Raw genomic sequence first — 26,688 nt, 5'->3', positions numbered from 1 at the left:
ATGTTTATAGTTACTCGCCCAGCGGTGAGCTATCAATATCGCCGTGTCTCTTTTATTTACACGGGAGTGCTTATCTTTTGTTCGTTTTTATAGCCGATAGCTCATAGCTTACTAGCTCGCGGTGGGACCAGTGCCTTTAAAGTCAAAGTGACTGCTATATATCCATACTAATATTATATAAATGGGGAAAGCGTGTATGTCTGGTTGTTTGTCCGTCTTTCACGGCCAAAAGGACCGACGAATTAACGTGATTTTTTTAAGTGGAGATAGTTGAAGGGATGGAGAGTGGCATAGTTTACTTTTTGTCTCTTTCTAACGCGAGCGAAGCCGTGGGCAGAAGCTAGTAACAAATAAAGCAAAGTGTCAATACGACAGGGTTCTAGAGTGGCCTAGGATTGACTGGCTGTACCTACAAGAAGGCTACAAAATTATTTGACCCGAACTTATTTATTTCGTGGTCTCAAAAGAGCGTGTCACATATTTTTGCAACCTTCGAACCTATTAAATAGATTTCATTTAATTAATCACACAACAAATTTGAATGTATCTCTTTATTGTTCCACTATTGAATAATTGTTAAAATTAGGTAATAACGATGTCGGGCGAATTTTTATTTAGGTTCGCAGCAAGTGGGGGCACAGGGCAACTGGCATAGAGAGGAACCTGATGAAAAATATTCATTTTAGATGAGAAAAATGAACTTAAAATAAAATAGGTATATCAACCGTCAGGACAAAGTGAAAAACCCCCCGAAACGGTTACTTACTTACAGTCTGATCAAAAAGAGTAGAAATTAAAAACTGGCAACATCGTAGTGTCATCCCTTTCAAATCAATATGTGTGAGAAAACGGGACGACACTACGATGTTCCCACTTTTTAATGTCAACTCTTTTTGGTCAGAAATTATTTACTTCAAAAATTACTTACTCCAAAAAATATATAAACTCCAGGCAGGCAACTATGGTCGCTCGATAAATGATAAAACATCTGGCCGTTCCTATCGCACTTACTAATAGTGCGATAGGGACGGCCTGACATTTTATCGTCTATCGCGCGACCATGCTACCCGTGCTGCACGGGAAGCATGGTCGCGCGATAGACGATAAAATATCAGGCCGTCCCTATCGCACTTACAAATAGTGCGATAGGGACGGCCTGCTATTTTATCACTTATCGCGCGACCATAATTGCCTGCCTGGTGCAGATAAAGGCTCTGATGGATGTCAGCTTAGGTATTGGAAACCAGATTTTACTTCATACTGCTTTTTTTTACCTTTTTCTTTATGGTCTTTTATTAATAGTTTTATTTTTAATGGGACAGTTTCAGTCTCATAAAAATCACATGAAAATAAAAATCAAAATAGTTTGCCATTTCGGAGTTAAAAAAAGTACCGATTCCAAAACCTGGATGCTACTAACCGTCCCACACAGTAGTAGGTACCGCTTGGGGGGTAGCCATCATGTGTCCATATGTCCAGTAATAGCTCTTCTATCAAACGTATGAGAATGAACCAGAACGTATGAGAATAAGTGGATGAGAATGAACGAGAATGTATATTTCTCTTGCGCTTAGATGTGTTGCGTACGAACACGGCGCGCATACATACATACCGCGTGGCGTACGTTTGTTAGAAGTGTTACTACTGATCTTATACTGTTGTCATGTTCTGTAACCACGAGTTGTGGCTTGTGACACTACATACTAACCATCCCACACAGTGACAGCCTGTCTCACGGTAGAGTACGGGTAGTACTGCTGAGGGGTGGCAGTGAGGTTCTCTTCACCGGGAGTAGCTACTGTTGTGGCATGTGACACTAACCATCCCACACAGTGACAGCCTGTCTCACGGTAGAGTACGGGTAGTACTGCTGAGGGGTGGCAGTGAGGTTCTCTTCACCGGGAGTAGCTACTGTTGTGGCATGTGACACTAACCGTCCCACACAGTGACAGCCTGTCTCACGGTAGAGTACGGGTAGTACTGCTTGGGGGTGGCAGTGAGGTTCTCTTCACCGGGAGTAGCTACTGTTGTGGCATGTGACACTAACCGTCCCACACAGTGACAGCCTGTCTCACGGTAGAGTACGGGTAGTACTGCTGAGGGGTGGCAGTGAGGTTCTCTTCACCGGGAGTAGCTACTGTTGTGGCATGTGACACTAACCGTCCCACACAGTGACAGCCTGTCTCACGGTAGAGTACGGGTAGTACTGCTTGGGGGTGGCAGTGAGGTTCTCTTCGGGCGGCAGCATCCAGCGGTGGTGGCACGCAGACTGGCGGATGCAGCACTTGATGGGGTGGCAGTCGGGGACCTGGTCCGTCATGTAGTGAAGCCAGCCGAACCATTCGGGGGTCACCTTGGGGAAATTACGTATATGGATTCATGCGTAGAAAACAAGATGAAAATTAAAAAAAAAAACCTGGCATAGTGGACCGATTTCTAAACAACTGGTCTGACAAAGAGCGAAGAGACCCTGCCTGCTACGCCGCGGTCCAGTGTTCGAATCCCGGTAAGGACATTTGTGCGATGAGCACAGATATTTGTTCCTGAGTCATGGATGTTTTCTATTTTTCTATGATAAGTATCTGTATATTATATATATCGTTGTCTGAGTACCTACCCACAACACAAGCCTTCTTGAGCTTACTGTGGGATTCAATCTGTGTAAGAATGTCCTCTCGATATTAATTAATTTCTATCAAACATGGCTCCCGAATCGTAGCTCCCGAACGGATGAATCGATTTAGAAATCATGAAATAAAACTATAGAAACGGATTAAATCGCGTATAATGAATTTAAAATACATCCTGACGTTTCGAACTCTTTACAGCGTTCGTGGTCAACGGGTGACTGAGGAAAAATTAAAATGTGCAAAAGCTACCCACTTACAAGAAATATTAACGAACCATGACCACAAATAATATAGATTTCTAAGGCAGGTTCACACACTATTAATAAAGCTAGTTATACAAGATTCAAAAAATTTTACCATTACTCTGTTAAAAAAAATAATTAACCAATTAATCTACACAAAATTGACAAAGAAACAAACTGCAAATGTCCAACACCATACAACACAAATGCCTCACAGCCTTCGTCGTGCTTGTTCCATTATCAGATGTACTACTGGATCCCAAGCCGGTGGTAAAGTAAAGCCATCCTCTCTATTAAAGTTTGGATATTTCTTGATCTCAATGGCCTCTCGCAACATTCTGGGTATATATCGCTTCTCCTTAGCGAGAACCAGAGGCTTGTCAAACTTTATAGCATGATTGACTTTATCCATGACATGTTCAGAGACTGCAGACCTTTGCCGACGGTGCTTGACATCCGCTATGTGTTCCTTCACCCGTGTGGAAATGCTTCGTTTCGTCTGTCCCACATATCGTATTTCGTATGTTCGTTTTTTGAATCTTGTATAACTAGCTTTATTAATAGTGTGTGAACCTGCCTTAGAAATCTATATTATTTGTGGTCATGGTTCGTTAATATTTCTTGTAAGTGGGTAGCTTTTGCACATTTTAATTTCTCCTCAGTCACCCGTTGACCACGAACGCTGTAAAGAGTTCGAAACGTCGGGATGTATTTTAAATTCATTATACGCGATTTAATCCGTTTCCATAGTTTTATTTCATGAGTAACTATCGCGGTAACCGAAGACAATATTACGATTTAGAAATCGTTTTTTTTTTGTTTGATGGCTGAATTAGTCGGGAGTGTTCTTAGCCGTGTTTTGACGACTGGTCTGGCTCAGTCGGTAGTGAGCCTGCCTGCAAAGCCGCGGTCCTGGGTTCGAATCCCGGTAAGGGCATTTATTTGTGTGATGAGCACAGATATTTGTTCCCGAGTCATGGATGTTTTTCTATGTATATAAGTATGTATTTATCTATTTAAGTATGTATATCGTCGCTTAGCACCCATAGTACAAGCTTTGCTTAGTTTGGGGCTAAGTTGATCTGTGTAAGGTGTCCCCAATATTTATTTATTTATTTATTTTTCATGAAAATCTGTAAACTATGACGGGGTATTTTTTCTAAATTTTGATTTTGTGATCAGGTTAGGTTAGGTTATTAAACTACCGATTTTTTTTATTGGCAAGATTTAGTCGAGCTATTAGGAGCTCACATGCGGCCGATCATGTACCGCTGGTTCATTGCACATAGTTATAGGTACAAGGTACAAGATGTGGTCGAGCTGTTAGTCATTTTCCTACTACCATGCCCACGCTAGCCCGAGCTGCCGGTCGCCTTCACTGCGGCCCCGAAACCTGGCCCAGCTCAAACGGTATCACCAAGCTAGGGGTAGCAGTGTTGGATAACTAGCACTCACCATGCAGTAGGCCCAGTCGTCCCCAAAACGAACAAAAGATAAGCATTCCCGCGTAAATAAAAGAGACACGGCGATATTGATAGCTCACCGCTGCGCGTGTCACCATAAACATCGCTGTGTCTCTTTTATTTACGCCAGTGATTATCTTTTGTTCGTTTTTATAGCCGATAGCTCAAAGCTTACTAGCTCGCGATGGGACCAGAGCCTAACGGCTCAGCCACGACGTTGATCTAAGCGCGACATTGGAGCGAGACACAGCGATGGGACTTTTCATTCGCACGTATGGCTGCCGCTCACTGCTGTCGCGCTTAGACCAATGTCGTGGCTGGGCCGTAAGACCCACAAGGATGGGGCCGATACAGCCCTCCCAGCGCGGACGGGGCCACTCACACCCCAGCAGTGTCGAACGCCAACACAGCAGCAGCTTACCTGCGAGCCGTCGTACTCCCACTTGTAGTACTCCGCATACTCGACCCAGCGGCTGCGGCCGATCATGTACCGCTGGTTCTCGTAGTACTTGTTGCCGTTCTCGTCCCAGCCCATCAGGGTGCCGTGCTGGGGAATTGCATAACCCGTTATAGGCACAAGTATACACCGCGTGCCAGAATAACCCGATACATTTTAACAGTGTATTCCTGACCACATTTAAAAAATATTATGTGATATAAACTTTTCTGTATATCGCCTAGTTTCAGTGTTATAACCGAAAATAAAATTCTTATTGTCGCTCGGTATAAAAGGCCTATTTAACGTCGTTGATACCGTTGTGCAGTAATAGTCTTATTGTCCTCATTAATAGATGTCAAAAAGTGCCAAGTAAAACTATTCAAAAATGAGGGTTTTAGATAGAAAACGTTAAAACTAATTTAAGTGCCAGTTTTTTAAGTAACATTTACTTTCTATGTAAAAATACATTCAAAAATAGTAAAAAAATACAATTTTTTTTTTGTTAAAAAATTACAAAAGTTTCTTAACATTATTCTTCATCAAAAATGCGTGGTTAAAATCTTTCGGGTTATTTAGGCCCACGGTGTATACATAGGGATAAGTACCTAGGATACAAACATAAGCACTGGTCCCGCCAAATGAGCTATCGGTAACAGAACGGGTAAATAAAAAAGATGCGACGAAAGCGCGAGCAAGGTTTGTCGCCGAGCCGAGCGATGACCGATAAATCGCTCGCTCTCTCTTTTATTTACACGGGAGCGACTATTATTTTGTTCGTATTTCATCGCTTACTCGCTTCTGGTGAAACTAGTGCCTAAAACAGGTATCAAGCAAAACACTGCTTGGTTTCATAGGGGAACTGGGGAGACATAGAGGTTGTGCTACCTCGTCTATTTCACGCAAATAAATGCTCGCGGAAAATGCTCAAATAAAACCAACTAATCCTTTAAACGTCTCAGAAATCGGTAGATTCAAACTAAACAGGTAAGCATGGTCGAGTGATAAATGATAAAACATCAGGCCGTCCCTATCACCCTTATAAATAGTGCGAAAAGGACTTCCCGACGTTTTATCATTTATCGCGCGACCGTGCTTGCACGCCAAACCAAGTTAATATATCGCGATTGACGACATGTTTCCAGTCATTTAGGAGACCCGTTCTCAGGTGCACGAGTGCTTGTGGCAGCTAGACTTCATGCACACGGAGTCTCTATCGACGCGGAATCTTTCGCCAACCAAAAATCGCTCATTAGTAAGAACATGCGTAGTGTACGGCTGCGTTCTGCGTTCAGCGACGTGATGACAACGCGTAAGCGATTTTTGGTTGACTAGAGCCGTGAGTAACCATCTCCTAAATGACTCGAAGCATGTCGCAACAGTCGCGATAATAATAACCTGAGTAGGTACAACTGTATATTCATTAAATTTAGACAAAGGCACACAGCAAAGGGGAGTGTACAAGTTTCTAATGGGATGGCAACGCGCATGTGACACTCTTTGAGTTGCAGGCGTCCATAGGTTACGGTGACCGCTTTCCATCAGGCGGACCGTATGCTTGTTCGCCACCAACGTAGTATTAAAAAAAACGGTCAGGCGATGTTGGTTTGGCAGTGACCTTGCCCGCTAAGCCGCGGTCCTGGGTTCGAATCCCGGTAAGGGCATTTATTTGTGTGACGAGCACAGGTATTTATTCCTGAGTCATGGATGTTTTCTATGTACATAAGTGCGTGGAACGCGCCTGTTTTACGCTCACCCCACGCACACATGCATATAAAAAATGTTGCCAGAGAAAAATGATTTCGCTCGAAGTTGGGATTTTTACAAAGTCGTTGTACTTGGTTATAATAATTATTAATAATTTTAGTGCGTGTTCCATGGAAATGTTGTAAGTAATGGTTGAAATGAATTTATTTTAAAAATATACATATTGAGTGCCTATACAGATAAATTTCTGGTTGGTTACCTGTTAGGTATAGCCTGTCAAGCAAATTTTGGCAGTAGCAATGTATATCAAACTAAAGTATGGTATCCCTATGAAACGAACAAAAAACAGCAATGTACGTCGAACAGCCACAGATATTTTTTTTCAAGGGGCTCGCTCCTTCCTTACGAATTAGATAATGTATTAAAAAGAGACGGATATGTGCTAGTTATTTCTCTTTTTGGTAGGGTAGAGATTTCCACAGATAACATACAAATGACACGCGAATTTCCACCGATTTTCAAAACTAGTGTTGCTAGCCCGTGATTTTTCAAATTTGCCGCCTTTTTCTAGTGACAAGATTTGGTTGACGGTCTATATATAAAGTAAACAGGTACAACAACAGGCCGTCTGTATGTCTGTCACATTTCTAAATATCTTCAGAACTGTTCTACTTATGCTATCGATTTGTTTTTACCATCTACGAATTGGGAGTGTTATTATAGTGCTATTATGCTGTAATTCTTAGCTAGAATTAGAATTTCGATAAAACAACAAAATGTTTGTCTTTAAACTTAGAAAAATATTTTTTCATTGCAAAATGTATTTCATTAAATATACATACAAAGAACCTAAAATTGTTGTTACTTATATTTTAAACATCATTTGGCGGAAAAAAAAATCATTGGACTGGCAACATTTATAAGAAATGGCGAACGACGAAAATTTCAATTTTAGTATTTACTATTTCGTAAAAATATCACCTTAAACTCTATACTTTCACGTGGAATGTAATATCGGGCAGTTTCTTTTGTATTATATGTTGTGTTATAACATCCATTCTCGACACAAACTACCATATTACTCGCAAATTAATTTTTTTTCGGGAGATGTTTCTAGAACGACTTTAAATTGAGTACTGCGAGGGCCGTTCGGACACAATCACACAAGTGCGAAAAAAATTCGCACTTGGCATGGCTGCACTAGGATGTTCGGAAACACTATCTAGTGTTATAATTAATCTGAGTACATAAGTATTTATATAATTATATTATGTATATCGTTGTCTGAGGATACCCACAATACAAGCCTTCTTGACGTTGCCGTGGGATGTGGGATTGAGACAATCTGTGTAAAAATGTCCTATAATATTTATTTACTTTATTTATTTATTATTAAATATTTAAATCTATAAAATATTACCTACCTTAAAAGTATCAAACCTCCACAGCTTGTACAAAGTTGATATAAACCCGCCATTCGCCCGGACGGTGGCGAAAAAGTGCTTCAACTTACTGATCTGATGATATTCCGACAGCGACATATTTATTCTTTTAAATTGTTTATTTATTATTATTCCTGTTACTTTTGTTCAGAAAATATGTGACAAATGATTTCATTCAATGTGACACTGATTGACAAAAAAATGAAGGAATATATGTCAAATTATCATAGAGGTACAATATTAAGGTGCGACCACACCGCTGCTTAAAAAACAGCGACGGTACGGAATCGCAGTGATGCATCGTATCCGTACAGTTTTTATCGCATGCTCCCCACACCGCCGCTCAAAATACGTAGACGGTACAGAAACGCAGTGACTTTCGTATTAGACCCAGAGCCCAGGCCCGCCAGACCTTCCTCAAATTCTCAAGGATGAAACTTTGGGACAATGTAGAGTTCATATCGGCGGTTAATGTGTGCATATTTTCTAGTTCGGCCCATCGGCCAATTTTTTGCTATCAAGTGATGAAGGTGAAAAAAAAAAGTGCTTACTTTCCTTAAATTCTCAAAGCTGATTTTTATATATGTGTTAGAGCACGTTGTTAGAAATTGGTTATCATCAATGCCAGACTGTTTCCGCCGGCCATAACTTTTACCAGACGCGACAAAGTTGGCAAAAAACGACTCTAACTTACCTCATTTTCTCAAGCCTGATTTTGATATATGATACGCAGGGACCTGTAACTAGACCGTTTGTAAGCAGCCAGACCAATCGGATGGACCCAACCATCCGCCAGACCGACTTAAAGTTTCGATATGAGCATTAGTAGATTTGAAATATTCCGGGTCTATAAAAGCTAAAAACTTGAATTTTCTACATTAAGCTACGTGTATATTGTATACTTGACGTAATAAGCGACTTTCAAAAATTTTACTTCTAAGGAAATAAAAAAATGAAAGTTTATATGTGGTGCAAGATTAATTTTAAGCTATGAATTTTATTTACACTGCGTAAGTACATGTGTATTTTATTATAAATATAACTTTTACCAGACGCGACAAAGTTGGCAAAAAACAACTCTAACTTACCTCATTTTCTCAAGCCTGATTTTGGTATATGATACGCAGGGACCTGTAACCAGACCGTTTGTAAGCAGCCAGACCAATCGGATGGAGGACCCAACCATCCGCCAGACCGACTTAAAGTTTCGATATGAGCATTAGTAGAATTGAAATATTCTGGGTCTATAAAAGCTAAAAACTTGAATTTTCTACATTAAGCTACGTGTATATTGTATACTTGACGTAATAAGCGACTTTTAAAAATTTTACTTCTAAGGAAATAAAGAAATGAAAGTTTATATGTGGTGCAAGATTAATTTTAAGCTATGAATTTTTTTTACACTGCGTAAGTATATGTATATTTTATTATAAATATAACTTTTACCAGACGCGACAAAGTTGGCAAAAAACGACTCTAACTTACCTCATTTTCTCAAACCTGATTTTGATATATGATACGCAGGGACCTGTAACTAGACCATTTGTAAGCAGCCAGACCAATCGGATGGACCCAACCATCCGCCAGACCGACTTAAAGTTTCGATATGAGCATTAGTAGAATTGAAATATTCCGGGTCTATAAAAGGTAAAAACTTGAATTTTCTACATTAAGCTACGTGTATATTGTATACTTGACGTAATAAGCGACTTTCAAAAATTTTACTTCTAAGGAAATAAAAAAATGAAAGTTAATCAATGTTACAACGGTATATAACTAAACGAATTTCCTTTCTCCTACAAAACATGCTAACATACCTAAGTGACGAACTTTAGAATTACAAGTTTAGGAAGTTTAAACATTTTTACTCAATACGAACATCATCAACCCCGTTATAACCCATGTCGGAGATGCTGAATTTTCAGACACGAATACATTCTTCAAATACATGTATGCCGTTATAAAAAGTTTAGAATACTTTACGTGTGTACACAACATATACACTTAAACTTTCCACCTCATTTTAACTGAACTTATATAAATGCTTAAATAACTTTTGTAGTATGCGAGGGATTTGACATTATATGCAACATACCTACACATAGTGCCTTTATACATAGTGTGAGGTCCCTCGCCCACAAATTAAAAAGGATCGATCTTAAAACTAATTTTAAACCACCTTGTTCGACGATCGAAAAAAAAGTTTAATTTACTTTTCTTCTTTAAATTTATAATAAAATACACATGTACTTACGCAGTGTAAATAAAATTCATAGCTTAAAATTAATCTTGCACCACATATAAACTTTCATTTTTTTATTTCCTTAGAAGTAAAATTTTTGAAAGTAGCTTATTACGTCAAGTATACAGTATACACGTAGCTTAATGTAGAAAATTCAAGTTTTTAGCTTTTATAGACCCGGAATATTTCAATTCTACTAATGCTCATATCGAAATTTTAAGTCGGTCTGGCGGATGGTTGGGTCCATCCGATTGGTCTGGCTACTTACAAACGGTCTAGTTACAGGTCCCTGCGTATCATAATATCAAAATCAGGCTTGAGAAAATGAGGTAAGTTAGAGTCGTTTTTTGCCAACTTTGTCGCGTCTGGTAAAAGTTATATTTATAATAAAATACACATGTACTTACGCAGTGTAAATTAAATTCATAGCTTAAAATTAATCTTGCACCACATATAAACTTTCATTTTTTTATTTCCTTAGAAGTAAAATTTTTGAAAGTCGCTTATTACGTCAAGTATACACGTAGCTTAATGTAGAAAATTCAAGTTTTTAGCTTTTATAGACCCGGAATATTTCAATTCTACTAATGCTCATATCGAAACTTTAAGTCGGTCTGGCGGATGGTTGGGTCCATCCGATTGGTCTGGCTGCTTACAAACGGTCTAGTTACAGGTCCCTGCGTATCATAATATCAAAATCAGGCTTGAGAAAATGAGGTAAGTTAGAGTCGTTTTTTGCCAACTTTGTCGCGTCTGGTAAAAGTTATATTTATAATAAAATACACATGTACTTACGCAGTGTAAATAAAATTCATAGCTTAAAATTAATCTTGCACCACATATAAACTTTCATTTTTTTATTTCCTTAGAAGTAAAATTTTTGAAAGTAGCTTATTATGTCAAGTTTACACGTAGCTTAATGTAGAAAATTAAAGTTTTTAGCTTTTATAGACCCGGAATATTTCAATTCTACTAATGCTCATATCGAAACTTTAAGTCGGTCTGGCGGATGGTTGGGTCCATCCGATTGGTCTGGCTGCTTACAAACGGTCTAGTTATAGGTCCCTGCGTATCATATATCAAAATCAGGCTTGAGAAAATGAGGTAAGTTAGAGTCGTTTTTTGCCATCTTTGTCGCGTCTGGTAAAAGTTATGGCCGGCGGAAACGGTCTGGCATTGATGATAACCAATTTCTAACAACGTGCTCTAACACATATATAAAAATCAGCCTTGAGAATTTAAGGAAAGTAAGCACTTTTTTTTTTCACCTTCATCACTTCATAGCAAAAAATTGGCCGATGGGCCGAACTAGAAAATATGCACACATTACACGCCGATGTGAACTCTACATTGTCCCAAAGTTTCATCCTTGAGAATTTGAGGAAGGTCTGGCGGGCCTGGGCTCTTGATCTATATGGGGCACGTCGTGTACGGATACGATGCGTCACTGCGATTCCGTACCGTAACCGTTTTTAACCGCTACAAGTTACAATTTACAAGTTAGTCAATGTCTAATATCAAATCTAAGATAATTAGTTTTGAGCGCTTTAACAAGATAATTATGTGCTGATTGAATTATGACTGATGCCCTTAGCCACAGTAGGTATATTAAAGAGTAATATCGTACAGTATGGCCACTCCCGCTCCCCGCTGAAAGTGGCGCCCACCACCGCTCGGTTACCTCACAGTTACCGCCTGTAAAAAACGCGAACAGTCGACCTGTCAATATCTCACTCATACAAGCATGGTACGCGTTCACCTACACGAGCTTTAGACTGTGTGCTAGGAACGCGCCTCTTTCATATATTTGATCGCCAGTGTCCGAGATGTGCCTTAGCTATCCCTTAATCAAACAAGGGGAATATTATATTTCCCATCGCCATTTTGACTCTATCATACAAGTTGATTGGTTCAAATTTAATTAATTTTGACCACCTAGCTGTCTATCCGGTTAAGGTAGTACGATTCTGTCCTGTTTATCGAGTCAATTGTGAATAGGTATAGTTACAATTCACAATAATTGACTCGATAAACATAGATAAGGTACAGCGGGGCAAATCTCGACTGGAAGGGCAATTGTAACTAATCCATTTTTTCCTGAAATGTAGGAGGTACCGGAGGTAAATAACAAGACAAGACTGTGGTGAACTCTGTATATTTGACTGAAGATACATCGTGTTTATATGTATAGTAGGATATTATCTAATTATCTATTTATGTGGGAGTTATCATGGTATCTATTCCATGATACCATGTTCTCATATTTCAAAGGTTAATTGGTACTTGATACTTTATTATCTTATTGTTAATCTAATGTTCTCTAAAGGTTATCTGTTTAAGATGTGTGAGTGTATGACGCTGCTATGACTGTGACCTCACTACAGCTTTCCCTTTTTTTTTCAAGACAAAAATAGTTCAGTACTTAACTATTTTTGACTTACGTTTATGTACTTAATTCTATCGATTATACATTTTTGGTTAACACATTAAAATAATTCTTATTACTTAATTCTATTGGTTATACATTTAAATAAGTATTAAAAGAAACCTTAATGCTAACTGAATACATTATTCGCTTACAAGTATATTATTAACAATTCAGTTTTAAATATGGTTTATGGTTAATTGAATACATTGTTGCGATAGGGTTTTACTGTTACTGAGATGTGCACTTAGATATTTAATTTTTTCGAGTTAGAGATTCCTTATTTGGAATGTGTCATCCGACCATATGTTTTAATAACAATTCATAAAATTAATTATTGAATTTTATAGCTTTAATTTTAAATAAAAGTGTAACGTAATGTAACAATATGGACTGTTCTGTCTGAAATAAACGAATACAATACAATACAATAAATGTTTTATAAACTTCAATAAGATATTTGAATGTAATCTTTTGTCTTTATCTGTCCTATTTACTTATGTAGTTATGTGAAAGGGATTAAATAAATTAAAAAAAAAAACAATATAACCGTATTTTTGTGTGCAGTCTAAGTGCATCACAAACGGCAAGGGTACGCATTGTATTGTTTTAACATAGATATTAATTATGGTTCATTTAGGTCAGGCCTTTACAATGCTAAAACAATCTAGATCTTAAACATACAATTAAAAAAAAGTTAAAGCTATCGGTAGGTATACTTATAGTACATAATTTACTTACTAGTCTATATATAACACTTCATTCATAAGATGGTAAGTGATAACATTGTTGCATGACAGGTGTTTGCTTATACTGAGATATGTAATATGATATGTAATTGATGCGCTTTAGCGATTCCTTATTTGGATAGCGTCATCTGTTGATATGTTTTAATTACTAGTAACATTATTCAGAAATGCTTTATAAATCTTAATTAGATAATAATATTTTGTTATTATCTATCAATCTATTTTCTTTTTTTTTTCAATTAGGTATTTGTGCTAAGGGGATAAAATACCATCAGTAAGTGTGCTGCAGTCCAAGTGCATCACTAACGATAAGGGTACACAACGCATTAATGGCTGTTTCTCTGCTTAGTACCTTGGTCTGGGTACCGAAATAAAATATTTATTTGTCGCTCACGCTGGCAATTACAACATATTATATAATATTTCATATATTGTGGCATCACTTTTAAAACATCACACAATTTCACTAATAATTTCGTGTTTGTTCCGCGTTATGCTTTAGGTATTTTTTTTTAAAAGTATTTTCTATTCATAATTTTTTTTTTTTTTTTTAGCTGCGTTGTGTTTGTGATTTTAGTTTTACTACTACATGCTATAAAAGAAAGGATCTAGTTGCGTACAATTACACTTTTGGTTTTGGGTATTTAATATTTATATTGTGGTGAAAGTAGTTCGACTTCAAAAAAAAATTTTTTTTTTAATTTTTGATACCGATTAATTTGAAATTTATTGTTGGCTGCTTTTTATTTGTATTAAGTTGGTTGTTTTTTTTTTTTGTTAACGTGTTTGTACGTGAGTTGTATTCGAGTTATGTATATCTTTGTCATTTTATTTTAGTAAGGTCTGATTGTTTGTGGTATTTTTATAGATGATTTAAACTATTTGTATAGCGTAATCACGCTATAGTTTTTTTTTTACAAGAGAATGCCAAGAGGTGTTAATTTATTTGGTAGTTCAGTTGTTTTTATTTTTTTGTGCTCGAGATAAAATATAATACATTAGTTAGTTTATTTGAACTTTCTAATTTTGAGGTAATAATATATATTAACCCAATGGTTGACTGGTAGAGAATGCCTCAAGGCGTTAAGTCCGCCATTTGTACTCTTTTTTGTAAATTTGTGCAATAAAGTTTAAATAAATAAATATATGATATTTGTATTCTAGTTACTTTTGTGAGTTGTGTATGCAGCAATTCTGACTTGTGATTTGAGTTAAAAAAATGTTGTACGTATAGCGATTGACGTAGTGAGTATTGTGGTTATTTTTATTTTTCATATTCTTATCCCCTCTTATTTTTATGGTGTTTTTTTTTTTTAGATTTAGATAGATAAAAACTTTATTGCGTAAAAATATCATGACAAAAAAATTAAGAACTATAAGAATACAACTGAGGTCTACAGAACTAATGCTTACTATTTGACAATTTAGTTTTTTTTTCTTTTTATCACAATACAATTGCGAAAAGGCGCCGACTCAGCATGTGCTGCTGCATTGCTGTCGCAAGTGCCACAGCGCTGATATTCTGTCGGGACCTAGCAGGTGCGCGCGCTGATCTGTGTGGATCTATCACCAGTTACAAAACATACAAAAACAAGAGAGCGTAATGCATAACACGATCAGGAATTTCAATTTTAAATACCTACAATCTGATTACAAACTATGAAATAACAAAATATGTATGTCTAGCTATAACATAAAACATATCATAACAGATATCAATACATGAAAATTAGAAACAAAAAGTCGAAAATTGAAAATTGAGAGCTTTAAGTATTTGCCTGATTTTGGACTGTTAGTAAGTGTTGTTTGTATTTACGCTTAAAGGAGTATACCGAGGTCGCGTCGCGAATTGGTGGGGGAATGTTTCCTGTTTTAATTAATTTTTATACCTATGTCGTTTTGTGATATCAATTTTGTTTGGGATAAAAGTATTTGTTTTTTTTTTTTTTTTACTACTGGCGATTACAATTATACTTTTAGTATTGTTCATACATTCAGGCATTGCTTTTAAGCATCACACTATTTTGTGTGTCCAAGAGTCTCCACGATTGATTCTCGATCGAATCATGGTCAGCCATCAAGGATTTCATACCTGCTTGTATTATATAGAAATCAATTCCCATGAGCCATAGTACCTTAATGTCTGCATTGGGAAATAATGTAAGCTTCTTCGTGATACATAAAGTTCACTTTTCTTTTAAAGAGTACACTGCGCATTTCAGCGCATCCGGTCGGCCGACCCTACATTACAATATATAAATATTAAGGATACAAAAAAATATATTTATTATAGCGCGCTGATACATACTCAAAAATGTAGTATGTTTTTCCAGACATATGCTTTCACACATTAGAACACAATAGCTTTGCGTGTGCCCAAGGACCTTCACAATTGAGAGCTCGCTCGAATTGGTTTTGGTTTCAAGGGGCCTGTGTCTGGTTTGTATCCTGGTGTACTCTGCTTACATTATAATTTACTAGCTACCCAGTATTGTTAATAATGTCGGTTTGAAAACATAAAAGCATTTAAGAGTCACAATAACTTTTAGGTGATCAGGCTAATCGTTGTTTGCGACACTTAACTGATTTTGCTTTCCCGACAAGACGTTTATCTTATGTTTTTTTTTTGTTACTTGTAAACATACTTATGTATTTTTTTTTTAAGTTTATACAATTTATATTATCCTCTTTTTACTATCATTAAATAATATTAATTTTACCTATCAGCAGTTTAATTTTTTTTTATATATATATTGATATTGTCCTTGTCCTTAGTACCTTACAGCCTGAGATCTGTCCGATCTCGCTACTACTGAGAGAGAAAAAAATAAATTATAATATCTATACATTACTTTTTTATTTTATGAATATTAAGTGATTACAGGATTTAGGCTATGTCAGTTTTTTTTAACTGCCTGCCTGATTATTAAATAATAGTAAATACATACGTTTGATAAGGTGTTTTTTTTTTTTAAATATTTACGACCGGAACCGTACAATAAATTGGAAAGAAAAAGATCTATTCGATAAAAATCAGTCAATCTCAATAGCACGACTTTTATTTTGTATTCGATTACTTTAATTTTTATTACAGTACTTATAGTACTGCAACAAAACAGAATTATATGAAAAAAAAAGTTTTTATTTTCATACCAATGGCATGGGACCATTTCTCGATTTACGAATTTCTTTTGGGTCCCATATAAGCTTTTGATCCTGTACAGTAATGGGATATTTGAATTCAACAAGTTGTATGTTGTATAGATACTTTATATCTATATGATTTTTTTTTTATCATGGAACATGAGTCCTGATTAATTGATTATAAGATGTCCTGACAGAGTTGTTTCACCTTTTATAGGTAGTTATTAATTATGTGAAACTTGATAGTTTCGTATGAATTTTCCGCGATCTACTATTTTACTTTTAGAAATTTTTATTATGATTTGTTTATTGAGTCTGTTTGTCTTTTCTTTTGTTATTTTGAAGTATAGTCATTTATGAACTAATCGATTTCTGGAGTCTGATAGACTCAAATAGTCTTAAAAAAATCTAATGTTTTTATAACTCTCTATAAACATTTTTTTTTTTAATACCTACAAGAACTTTAATATTCTTATTTATTATATATATATATATATATATATATATATATATATATATATATATATATATATATATATATATATATATATATATATATATATATATATATAAGAAAAAAATTAAAATATATTATGGAAACATAATAACGATCAGTGTGAATATGTAATGGATTTTATATTTTACCATGATCCATCTTACACCTACGCGTCTGTGTGTATCGTGAATGTGTTGTCATTTGAGACGTCCAGGCCCCGTAGCCGAATGGCATTTCTCCGACGCCAAACGAAAACGAAACGTAGTCCGGCTCTGTCGCGCCAATACGCAAGAGCGATAGGGATAGATATCTACTAGCGTTTCGTTTCGTGAGCGTTTGTGCCATTCGGTTACGCACCTGCCTATCGTAATGATGGTGGACTATTGATATCTTTCTATTTTTAACTTTGTAACTACATCTTTACACTATTGAGTGTAATCAAATTCTAGATTTCTATTTAAAGATAGTTTTTTTTTTATATATAGTTAAGTGTCTTTTTAATAACTCCATTTTTGACTTTGATATTTAAATTAAAATTATTGAAAGTGTCTTTATATATCGTTATTTATATAACACACAACTAAAAAATTTTTTATTTAAATACAAGAACCTTGCGTATAAAAAAAAATAACTTGAAATATATTTGGCGAAAAATAATAACCACTATTATAAATATTGCGCTAGCTAAATTATAATAAGTTTTATAATATTATACCTCGATTCGGTGTATGGTCGGATGCGCTGGGCTTGGGCTGACACTGCGGCGCGGTGCTGTTGTAGTGCGAAGCCGTGGGTGGACGATGCTGCGGTGGACGTTGTGGTCCATGGTCAGCTTTTTTCGCGCTGGGCTGGAGCGGGTGCGGTAGCTGCGATGCGGGACGGGGTGCTGCCTGCGGTGCGGAGCCGTGGCCGGACGACGCTGTGGTGGACCGGCTCGGCTTACCCATCTTCATCTTCTTAGTTCGGCATTTCTTCTTTGATGTTAGTGCTGCTGGGGCGGCGAGGCTTAGCGTGGCTGGTGTGACTTGGCGGCGCTCGGCTTACTCATGGTCGGTTGGGGCGACGTAGTAGCTGGGTGATGTAGTCTTAGAGCGGGCGGCGTGGTGCTGGTTCGATGCGGGCCTTGATGTTGTGGTGCGGAGCCATGTTGCTGCGACGGGGCCCGTGATGATTGGTGAACTCTGTATATTTGACTGAAGATACATCGTGTTTATATAGTAGGATATTATCTAATTATCTATTTATGTGGGAGTTATCATGGTATCTATTCCATGATACCATGTTCTCATATTTCAAAGGTTAATTGGTACTTGATACTTTATTATCTTATTGTTAATCTAATGTTCTCTAAAGGTTATCTGTTTAAGATGTGTGAGTGTATGACGCTGCTATGACTGTGACCTCACTACATTCCATTATTACACTATGATGTTAAGATCTAGGTACATGTATCCACTGAACACGCGCCTACCATATTTAACCGGTGGACACTATTTAATAATGCAAACATTGTAAAACATGGAAAAAATGGACCAGTTACATTTGCCCCCCAGTCGAGATTTGCCCCGCTGTACCTTACTTTCGAGTTATGGCTACTTTTTTTGTACATTAATATTAAAATTGTACTTAGACGACCCTGTAAACCACAAATATTACTTATATGTGTTGCAGGAGTAAAAAAAAGGATTGAAACATAGTTCGACATCGTAGCCTTGTATTTATGTTATGCGCCGCCGTCTTATTCTCCAGTAGCCCAGCGCCGGACATTAATAGAACGGTCTCAGTAGCCTTCTCTTTTCACAAAATGGTTTATAGCGAATCCAGCGCCACCCGCTGCAAGCAAACAAACGTAATCGTGTTCATAAGGGCCCCTTGCATCAACGAAAATGGAGGGTTAACCCACCATTTTATTTGACGACCGGTCTGGCTCAGTCGGTAGTGACCCTGCCTGCTGAGCCGCGGTCCCGGGTTCGAATCCCTGTAAGGGCACTGATTTGTGTGATGAGCACAGATATTTGTTCCTGAGTCATGGATGTTTTCTATTTATCTATCGAAGTATGTATATCGTCGCTTAGCACCCATAGTACAAGCTTTGCTTAGTTTGGGGCTAAGATGGTCTGTGTAAGGAGTCCCCAATATTTATATGGAATAAGCCCATTAGCCCACTAACCCTGAGAGTGGTTGGTGCAAGTGGGTCTAAGAGAACAGAAGATTGACATACCCCAGATCACATTTATTTACCGTCCGAGGCGGAGACATGTGATCTGATCTGATCTTTCTTATTAACTGGTCAATGTGTAGTACCTATTTTGAGAGTTTTCAATGATTCACGTCTCGTTAGACTTATATTGACCGGGATATAGACCGTGATTACGTTTTTGATTTTTGTCGAACTCCCGATGTTTCGACGAAGTTGCATGCATCATGAATATCATGATCATCGAATTGATGATGCGTCGAAATATCGGGAGCTCGACAAAAATCAAAAACATAATCACGGTCTATATTCAATATTAAGTCTAATGAGAAGAAAAATACTACACTAGACTTAAATATATTGACCGGGATATAGACCGTGATATCCCGGTCAATATAAGTCTAGTGTAGTATTTTTCTGTTTGACGGAGCCGGTAAACGGTAACTTTGTTTAGCGCAGCGGACTGTAATGTAACGCTTTCCGGCCGTAAGACAGAATAGTTATTTGTTTTATACAAGGGTGCAAAGTTGTATTGTAACGGTGAGTATGCAATTGAAAAACGAGCAAGTGAAAGGATTCTATAGTTGAACCACGAGCAAAGAGAGTGGATCGAGCATAGAATCCTGAACTTGGCCAGTTTTTCAACACACGAGAACAACAACACCTTTGCACCCGTAGGTAACACAAAAGGTTTCCCCTCACTATAGCGAGGACAGTAGTTCCACAGATGATTACGTTGCCGCCATTAAGAGGATACGGTAGCGAAAATGCTAAAATGGAAAGGAACCCCCCTTTCAACTTGGGAATTTTAGTTAAATATACAAGTGTTATTAACTAGATTTATCGAAAAAAAATTGTCCATTAAGAACAACTCAGTCAAAAGATATTTCAAAAAAATCTTTAAAATCGAGGTTCCGCTCTCGACTCTTTCCTCCTTCAAAACTTAATCAATCAGAACGAAATTTGAGAATCTGAATAACAATGAAATAATCTATGTCGGACCGTTTAGCTTTTTTGGTTAATTGTTACCAATCTTGAGTATCACAGCTTTTTTTGCGCCACAATGAAAAAGGCCGTTTTTGGAAATTTTTGATTGGCTCTAGAGTCTTTAAAAAGCAGAATATCAAAAAAATCAAAACGGTCCGACACAGATAAAAATAATAACAATCTGTGTTGAAAATATCATTACTCTATCTTCAAAAACCAGGGAGGAAATAGTCGAGAGCGTTTGTATGGAGAATTGACCCCTACCGTATCGTCTTAAGTTCAGGGAGCGTTTCAGAGTGGCGCGGAGACAACAACATCAACTTCATACAAATTGGTCGCGCGGACAGTCTGCGTGATACTAACACCAGTCTTAATGTGTTCTATTCTATTCTACATATTAAATGGGTGAATCAATTTTTTCTTGTCTGTTATTGTCATGGTTACGGTCCCCTGAGTCACGCTGGTTGTATTATGCTACTATTGCGAAATTATGCAACTTACACTATGCCAACATGTATTTTTATATTGTTAACATGGCCTTTCCTTATTTTGCCACCTACAAACATGGACTACATGCATGCTTGCATAATTTCAGTAGCATAATTTTGCATAAAACCAGCGTGACTAAGGGGACCGTAACCATGGTAATAGCAGGCATGAAAAAGTGCAAAAGTTGATTCACCCATATTCTATAATGACTATGTAACTTACTAAGATCTATCCACGATCCTGTAAGTAAAACAAAGATAGTTTAGCGTTATTTCGACACTCTTGTTTTGTCTGGTTCGTCCGTCCAGTGGCGATTGTGGAAAAAAACCCGTGGTAAAAAAGCGTACCTAAATTGACTTACAGAAAAAAAAACTGGCCAAGTGCGAGTCGTACTCGCCCACCGAGGGTTCCGTACAAACTTTCAATAGTTGACTAATTCATATAACTCTACAGACTTGACTAAGAGCCAGTTGCATCAATCACATTTGACAGACACATCATCGTCATCACGCAGCAGACGTCTATGGAACTTCCCATACAATAAAATTTAACGAACGCTTTAACGGTGACAGACAATGATGCACTCAGGCCTTAGTCCCCCCCCCCCCCCCCCCCCCCCCCATCTAGCGTCTAGCAATCGTAACGTCGAGCCAACTGTATGGGCGTAATATCCTTGCCCCGGATATAAATGCTTACTTCTCATCGAGGAGACCGTCGCGGGTGCGCACTACCACGGCCGCGTCGTACCACTGGCTCTCGTTCAGACTGGTCTTGTCCTCCGCCCACGGCTCGTACCCAATTTCGTGGAGGCTCTCGTCTGGAACGCAACCAAACCTTCACTACAAGATGATGACAAAGTTGTTGCAGCTCATTTACATGCAGCCCCTGCCGCTGCCCCTCGCGCTGCCGGCAATAATTCCCTAAACAATGCTGCAGCAGGATCAAGAGTATGTGTGTTTATATACTGCCTTGTCGCTCACTTCGCTTCAAAGTTTCAGCAACGGCGGACGTAGAAGTAATTACAGAGACCGCACTCTGTCTATTTCCGATTCGAAATTATGAGAGATATCGGATACAAAAAAAGAAAGTTCGTCGTAGTGTAGATGATAATATTGATAATTATATATCCATTGCAATAGATTAGATCGAACTCTGGAAATTCACTAATAATTATCTCTCCCAGGCGCTAGACGAATTTTGACCAACGGAGCAGAATGTAAAGTAAACACGCACTACCGCATACCTACTCTGTGATAATTTTATTGAAGCTTAGAATGGATGTAGTAAGTTATCAGATAGATATACCATGGCAGACTTTTTTGTATAACAATAAAGGAAACTATGGGACACTTACTATATCTGGTTTGATACAGATGACAATTGCATTTCCAATCGGTATAATAATCATTGACCCGAAACAGATCCGTGAAAAAATACTGGTTTTGCGCTTGCGTGTAGTTCACCTCCCAGAGGATGTCTTTGACAACCTCGTGCTCGACCGCGTTGTCTATGACCAGCAGCTCTGCGTCCAGCTCGTCGCAAAACGCTTTAGCTTCATACCAGTTTATGTAATGTTGCAACAACAAGCGGTAGCAGCTCCCGGTGTCCTTGATCTTGTTGATCCACGCTGCAAGTTATCAAAACTTATAGACATAACCGTACGATTCCCTAGTAGGCCTATCACAGCCATACAGATCATCACGAAGAGACGACTGAGGTGGCTTAGGCATGTGTATCAAATGGAGCGGACTCGTTTACCACGTCAAATCTTTCTGGGAGAGGTTGCAGATGCAAAAAGACCGGTTGGACGGCCATTGGTGCGCCTTTTATATCCCATGCAACCAGTGGCAGCAACTGGCCGAAAACCGACCCATGTGGCGTCGTGCTGTCCACGACGTCATTGGTCAATCCTGTGGCTCTAATATAAAAGGTCCCAGGTATTTTTGGGTATGCCGATGATAGCACTGTAGCGGACAGATATCTCTCCAGCGCGCGCGCTAATAAAGAAGAGGTCCAGTCCTGTCGACGAGCTTTGGTAGATCGTATGAATTCATCACTCAGCGCGGTGTCTGATTGGGGTGATGCTAACCTGGTCAAATTCAACGCTACCAAAAGGGCACAAGTCTCGCGAGACTTGTATCCTGTTTCACTAAAGCCTCAGTTTATCCAGGCACGACAATGCCTGGTATTGGTGGTGGTGTCATTCGAAATAGTTCGCATGGTGCTTAAATCACCTATCACAAATAAAGGTCTTGTATTATATACCCTTGGGGAAGTGGGGTTCCCTACTGCACACCTTCAATATTGACTGCGGTGTTTGATGATAAGTGTACTCACGGCGTTGCTTTTTGTCATTCGGATCCGGATTCATTGTGTCGCACTCGGGGTCGTAATATGTGCTATCTGAAGTGAAAATGGCTTAGTTAGTTTATCTAAATATTATCCGCACAAGACGAGGGCCCACGGCGCGTGGAGCAGTGCTAACATTATAGCGAGGCTGTCGTTTCCCTCGTCCACGCTATCAGGAAACGGTTCTTGATCGTAGAACAGGTGTGTTCGAACGTGCACACACGCGAGACACATCGCCGACTTGCCAAGCGTCAGCCCGCGGCAGTCAGAGTTACAGAGACGTTAATGGTATGATGGGCACAGGAAAGTGGCAGGCTGGCAGCACACAGGTCTCGGCGCAGTCGTCGCATGTTGTGGCGGCTTGCTCGTCGCCGAGAGCACTGCCGGCAGCACGCCGCGCTGTTACAAGCACTAAACCTGTTCTGTTAATAACAACTGTCGCCGAGTGTGGTAGGCCGGGATGAATGGTTACCGTCGCCACACTCGCCGAGACAGCGTCTGAGGCGGGAGTAGCGACTACTGTGAACGAATGGATGATATAATATTGTTCTGTAGTGTAGTTCAGTGTAGTGTAGTGACTTGTCCCCCCCTGCTCGAACTGAGATAAATCCTACCCTACGTCTACGACCCTCACCCCCTTATTCATAAACGTACTCTAGTTATCACGCCGATAAAGTTCGTTTGTCCCTTTCCGACGCATTGGCGCGATAGAAAGGGACAAATGAATTTTATCGGCTTGATAACTTATAGAGTACATTTATGAATATGGGGGTAAGAGTTTATATTAAGTATAACCCTAGTCCAATACGCCCTAAATTAGTTTTAGATTTTTTTACGAAAAGAAGTATCATATAAAAACTTGTTTGCACTTGCACTGGATTCTTATAAACTAAAAGTCAATTACGTACCTTTAAGGACAGGAAGGTGAGGGATATCTCAGACGCCATAATCTCAACATACGTACATCATACGCCTTCTCGTTTACTTACTACCGAGGTACGACAGTTCCTGATCGACGAGCTGCGAGGCGGCAATCCTAAAACAAGTCGTGTTTTACTAAATAAAAGTCCACCAGCGGGGAAGAAAAGTGTCACTAGCGGGGAAGAAAAGTGTCACTAGCGGGGAAGAAAAGTGTCACTAGCAGGGAAGAAAAATGTCACTAGCGGGGAAGAAAAGTGTCACTAGCGGGGAAGAAAAGTGTCACTAGCGGGGAAGAAAAGTGTCGCTAGCAGGGAAGAAAAGTGTCACTAGCGGGGAAGAAAAGTGTCACTAGCGGGGAAGAAAAGTGTCACTAGCGGGGAAGAAAATTGTCACTAGCAGGGAAGAAAAATGTCACTAGCGGGGAAGAAAAGTGTCACTAGCGGGGAAGAAAAGTGTCACTAGCGGGGAAGAAAAATGATAGATGATAGATAGATAGATAGATAGATAAAAACTTTATTCATTTCCACAACATACATGGTTTAAATTACAAAACAATTAAGTACATGCAACTTAAAATTAAGAAAAAACAATCTATTCTAAAAAATCTAAACTAATAATGATACGACCATGTGTCGTGGCAGAGAATTGGCGCTGGCTCAGCATGATGATGCGGCAAGCCCATGGCAAGCCACTTCGCTGATATTCTGCCAGAACCTTTTATAAAAGTTTGTGCAACGCTTTATTATAAGTACGTTCATGTAAGTGTCTGTGTACATGTTGTGTTAGTGTGAGCAAGTCTCTATGTGTATGTATCTGTATGACAGTCGCAGCAAATATATAAATTTTTCAATAGTGTTATTTGTATTTTAAAAACATAGTGGCAGAAGTACGCAATGCAACCAAAACGAAATGTCACTTGGGACCTTCTAGTAGGGGAAGAAATGTCCCGTTTCCGAATAGTGATAAACATCTTACAACCTTTCGACATTCGTCATTTTCCTGATCATCTTTAGGCAATAGGTACGTGTATACAATATACATATATATACATACCATATGCCCTAGATATTGTGCAGTCCTTTTTAGCAAACCGGTACCAAATAACGGAAGTGGATGGCGTCAGGTCTGATCCAGGATCTATCGGTGACAGGTCGGTTCCCCAGGGCTCCAATGTAGGGAACACTATATTTGCGTTACTTATGAACGATCTCCCATTTAAAAACGCAACCGTTAAGTTTGTCATGTACGCAGACGACATATGTGCGATTGTGAACGGATGCGACCACGAGGAACTTCAGAGTAACATAAGGCACGTAACACTTAAACTCCAATATTGGTTCGACGTCAATGGCATGCAATTGAACATAGGTAAAACGAGCCTAATACACTTCTCACTCAGCTGTGTAGCGCAGTCGACACTCGATATCAATGTCGATGGTGATCGAATCGAACCTGTGCACCACGCTCGCTATGTAGGTTTCACGTTTGACAAAAGTTTGCAATGGGGAGAGCACATTGACGCCATATGTCAGAAACTAAACTCTGCCTATTACGCTATATCTCGCCTGAAGCGGACGCTAACTCGGCAAAATTTAATGACAGCGTACTTTGCCTACTTCCACACCCATCTCACCAGTGGAATTGATTTATGGGGATTAGCCGCCGACAGAGACAGGCCGTTCTTAATCCAGAAAAAAGTTATTCGCTTAATATGCGGAGTTCCTCCGGATGAGGTAGCCAGACCACTCTTCATCCACCTCAGAGTGTTGACAGTGCCTTCACTCTATATCCTCGAGGTGAGTAAGTACGTGAGAAGGAATCCAAATGAGTTCCCCTTAGCACGGAGTAACTTCGCAAGGAGGAAACTTGGGCTGGCAATCCCTGCGCATAGACTACAGAAAACGGGTAAGTCTCTCAAGATAATGGGCGCTCAAGTATATAATAAGATTCCTGAGGCAATTAAGAATGTTGACAGTGAACGTCAATTTATACAAAAGTTAAAAATGTTTTGCCTGACGAAGGCCTATTACTCAGTAAAGGAGTTCCTTGATGAATAAGAGTAGAACATCCCCCAAAACGACATAATTGTATTTATTAATTCTAATTTATTATTATAATTTTTATTACCTATTATTTTTAATTGTGATTTTTTTAAATATTATATAAATTGTCCTATTGATCTTTTTTATATGGTTTTGTTTTAATGTACAAATAATATTAAGACATCTTTTGTGTAATATTTTAACAATGTTTGACAGTGTATGATCAGTACCAATAAACGTCTATCTATCTATCTACACAACATTGTAATTATTTAAAATAATCGCATTGATTGAATTTATAATTCAAATATTCATTTGCAGAATCAATAAATTGTTTTTATTACTTAATTAAAAATAACATAAAATGCATATAACGGCTACTTTCAATTACAAACGCAGATTATTTTGTAACTAGATGAAAACCCGGCTTCGCTCGGGTGAAATGGGACTCGCACAAATATGTAGCTAGCTACTAAATGTGGGCACTTCTCAAGTTATCGGTTCTCAATGAATATCAAACTGCAAAAGTTTTTACATTAATTATTTTAATTTTATCAACTTGTATCAACAAATACGTGACAAATACCGTGCAAATACCTTTTAAGCTTTATTCTTTCTTCCACTCATTATTTCCACATCTTCTGTTTTTCCCATTTCGCTACCATTCATAAGTGTAATGAAATGAAATATTTTATTAGTAGGTAACATAATGTTATAGGTCGCAAAG

At 38.3% G+C, this 26,688-nt stretch overlaps 2 protein-coding genes across 2 annotated transcripts; both read right to left on the bottom strand.

Moving 5' to 3' along the window:
* Positions 1–590: 590 nt before the first annotated feature.
* Positions 591–8,019, bottom strand: LOC125240572 (probable NADH dehydrogenase [ubiquinone] 1 alpha subcomplex subunit 12). The gene is made up of 4 exons (XM_048148522.1): positions 7,903–8,019; positions 4,757–4,882; positions 2,161–2,353; positions 591–663 (listed from the first exon to the last, which is right to left on the bottom strand). Exons 1-4 carry the CDS (start codon positions 8,017–8,019, stop codon positions 611–613), a joined length of 489 nt encoding a protein of 162 aa, XP_048004479.1. The 3' UTR covers positions 591–610.
* Positions 8,020–18,665: 10,646 nt separating this feature from the next.
* LOC125241142 lies at positions 18,666–26,270 on the bottom strand. Its single transcript, XM_048149475.1, has 7 exons — positions 26,047–26,270; positions 23,907–24,034; positions 22,987–23,052; positions 22,004–22,276; positions 21,346–21,466; positions 20,872–20,889; positions 18,666–18,809 (listed from the first exon to the last, which is right to left on the bottom strand). The coding sequence occupies exons 3-7, from the start codon at positions 23,018–23,020 to the stop codon at positions 18,743–18,745; spliced, it is 513 nt and encodes a 170-aa protein (XP_048005432.1). The 5' UTR covers positions 23,021–23,052; positions 23,907–24,034; positions 26,047–26,270; the 3' UTR covers positions 18,666–18,742.
* Between the last annotated feature and the right edge of the window lie 418 nt (positions 26,271–26,688).

This window comes from Leguminivora glycinivorella, chromosome Z, assembly GCF_023078275.1.
Source record: "Leguminivora glycinivorella isolate SPB_JAAS2020 chromosome Z, LegGlyc_1.1, whole genome shotgun sequence".
Classification (NCBI taxonomy): Eukaryota; Metazoa; Arthropoda; class Insecta; order Lepidoptera; family Tortricidae; genus Leguminivora; species Leguminivora glycinivorella.
Note: the sequence above shows the minus strand (reverse complement) of the source record. Positions and strands in the feature narration are given on the sequence as shown.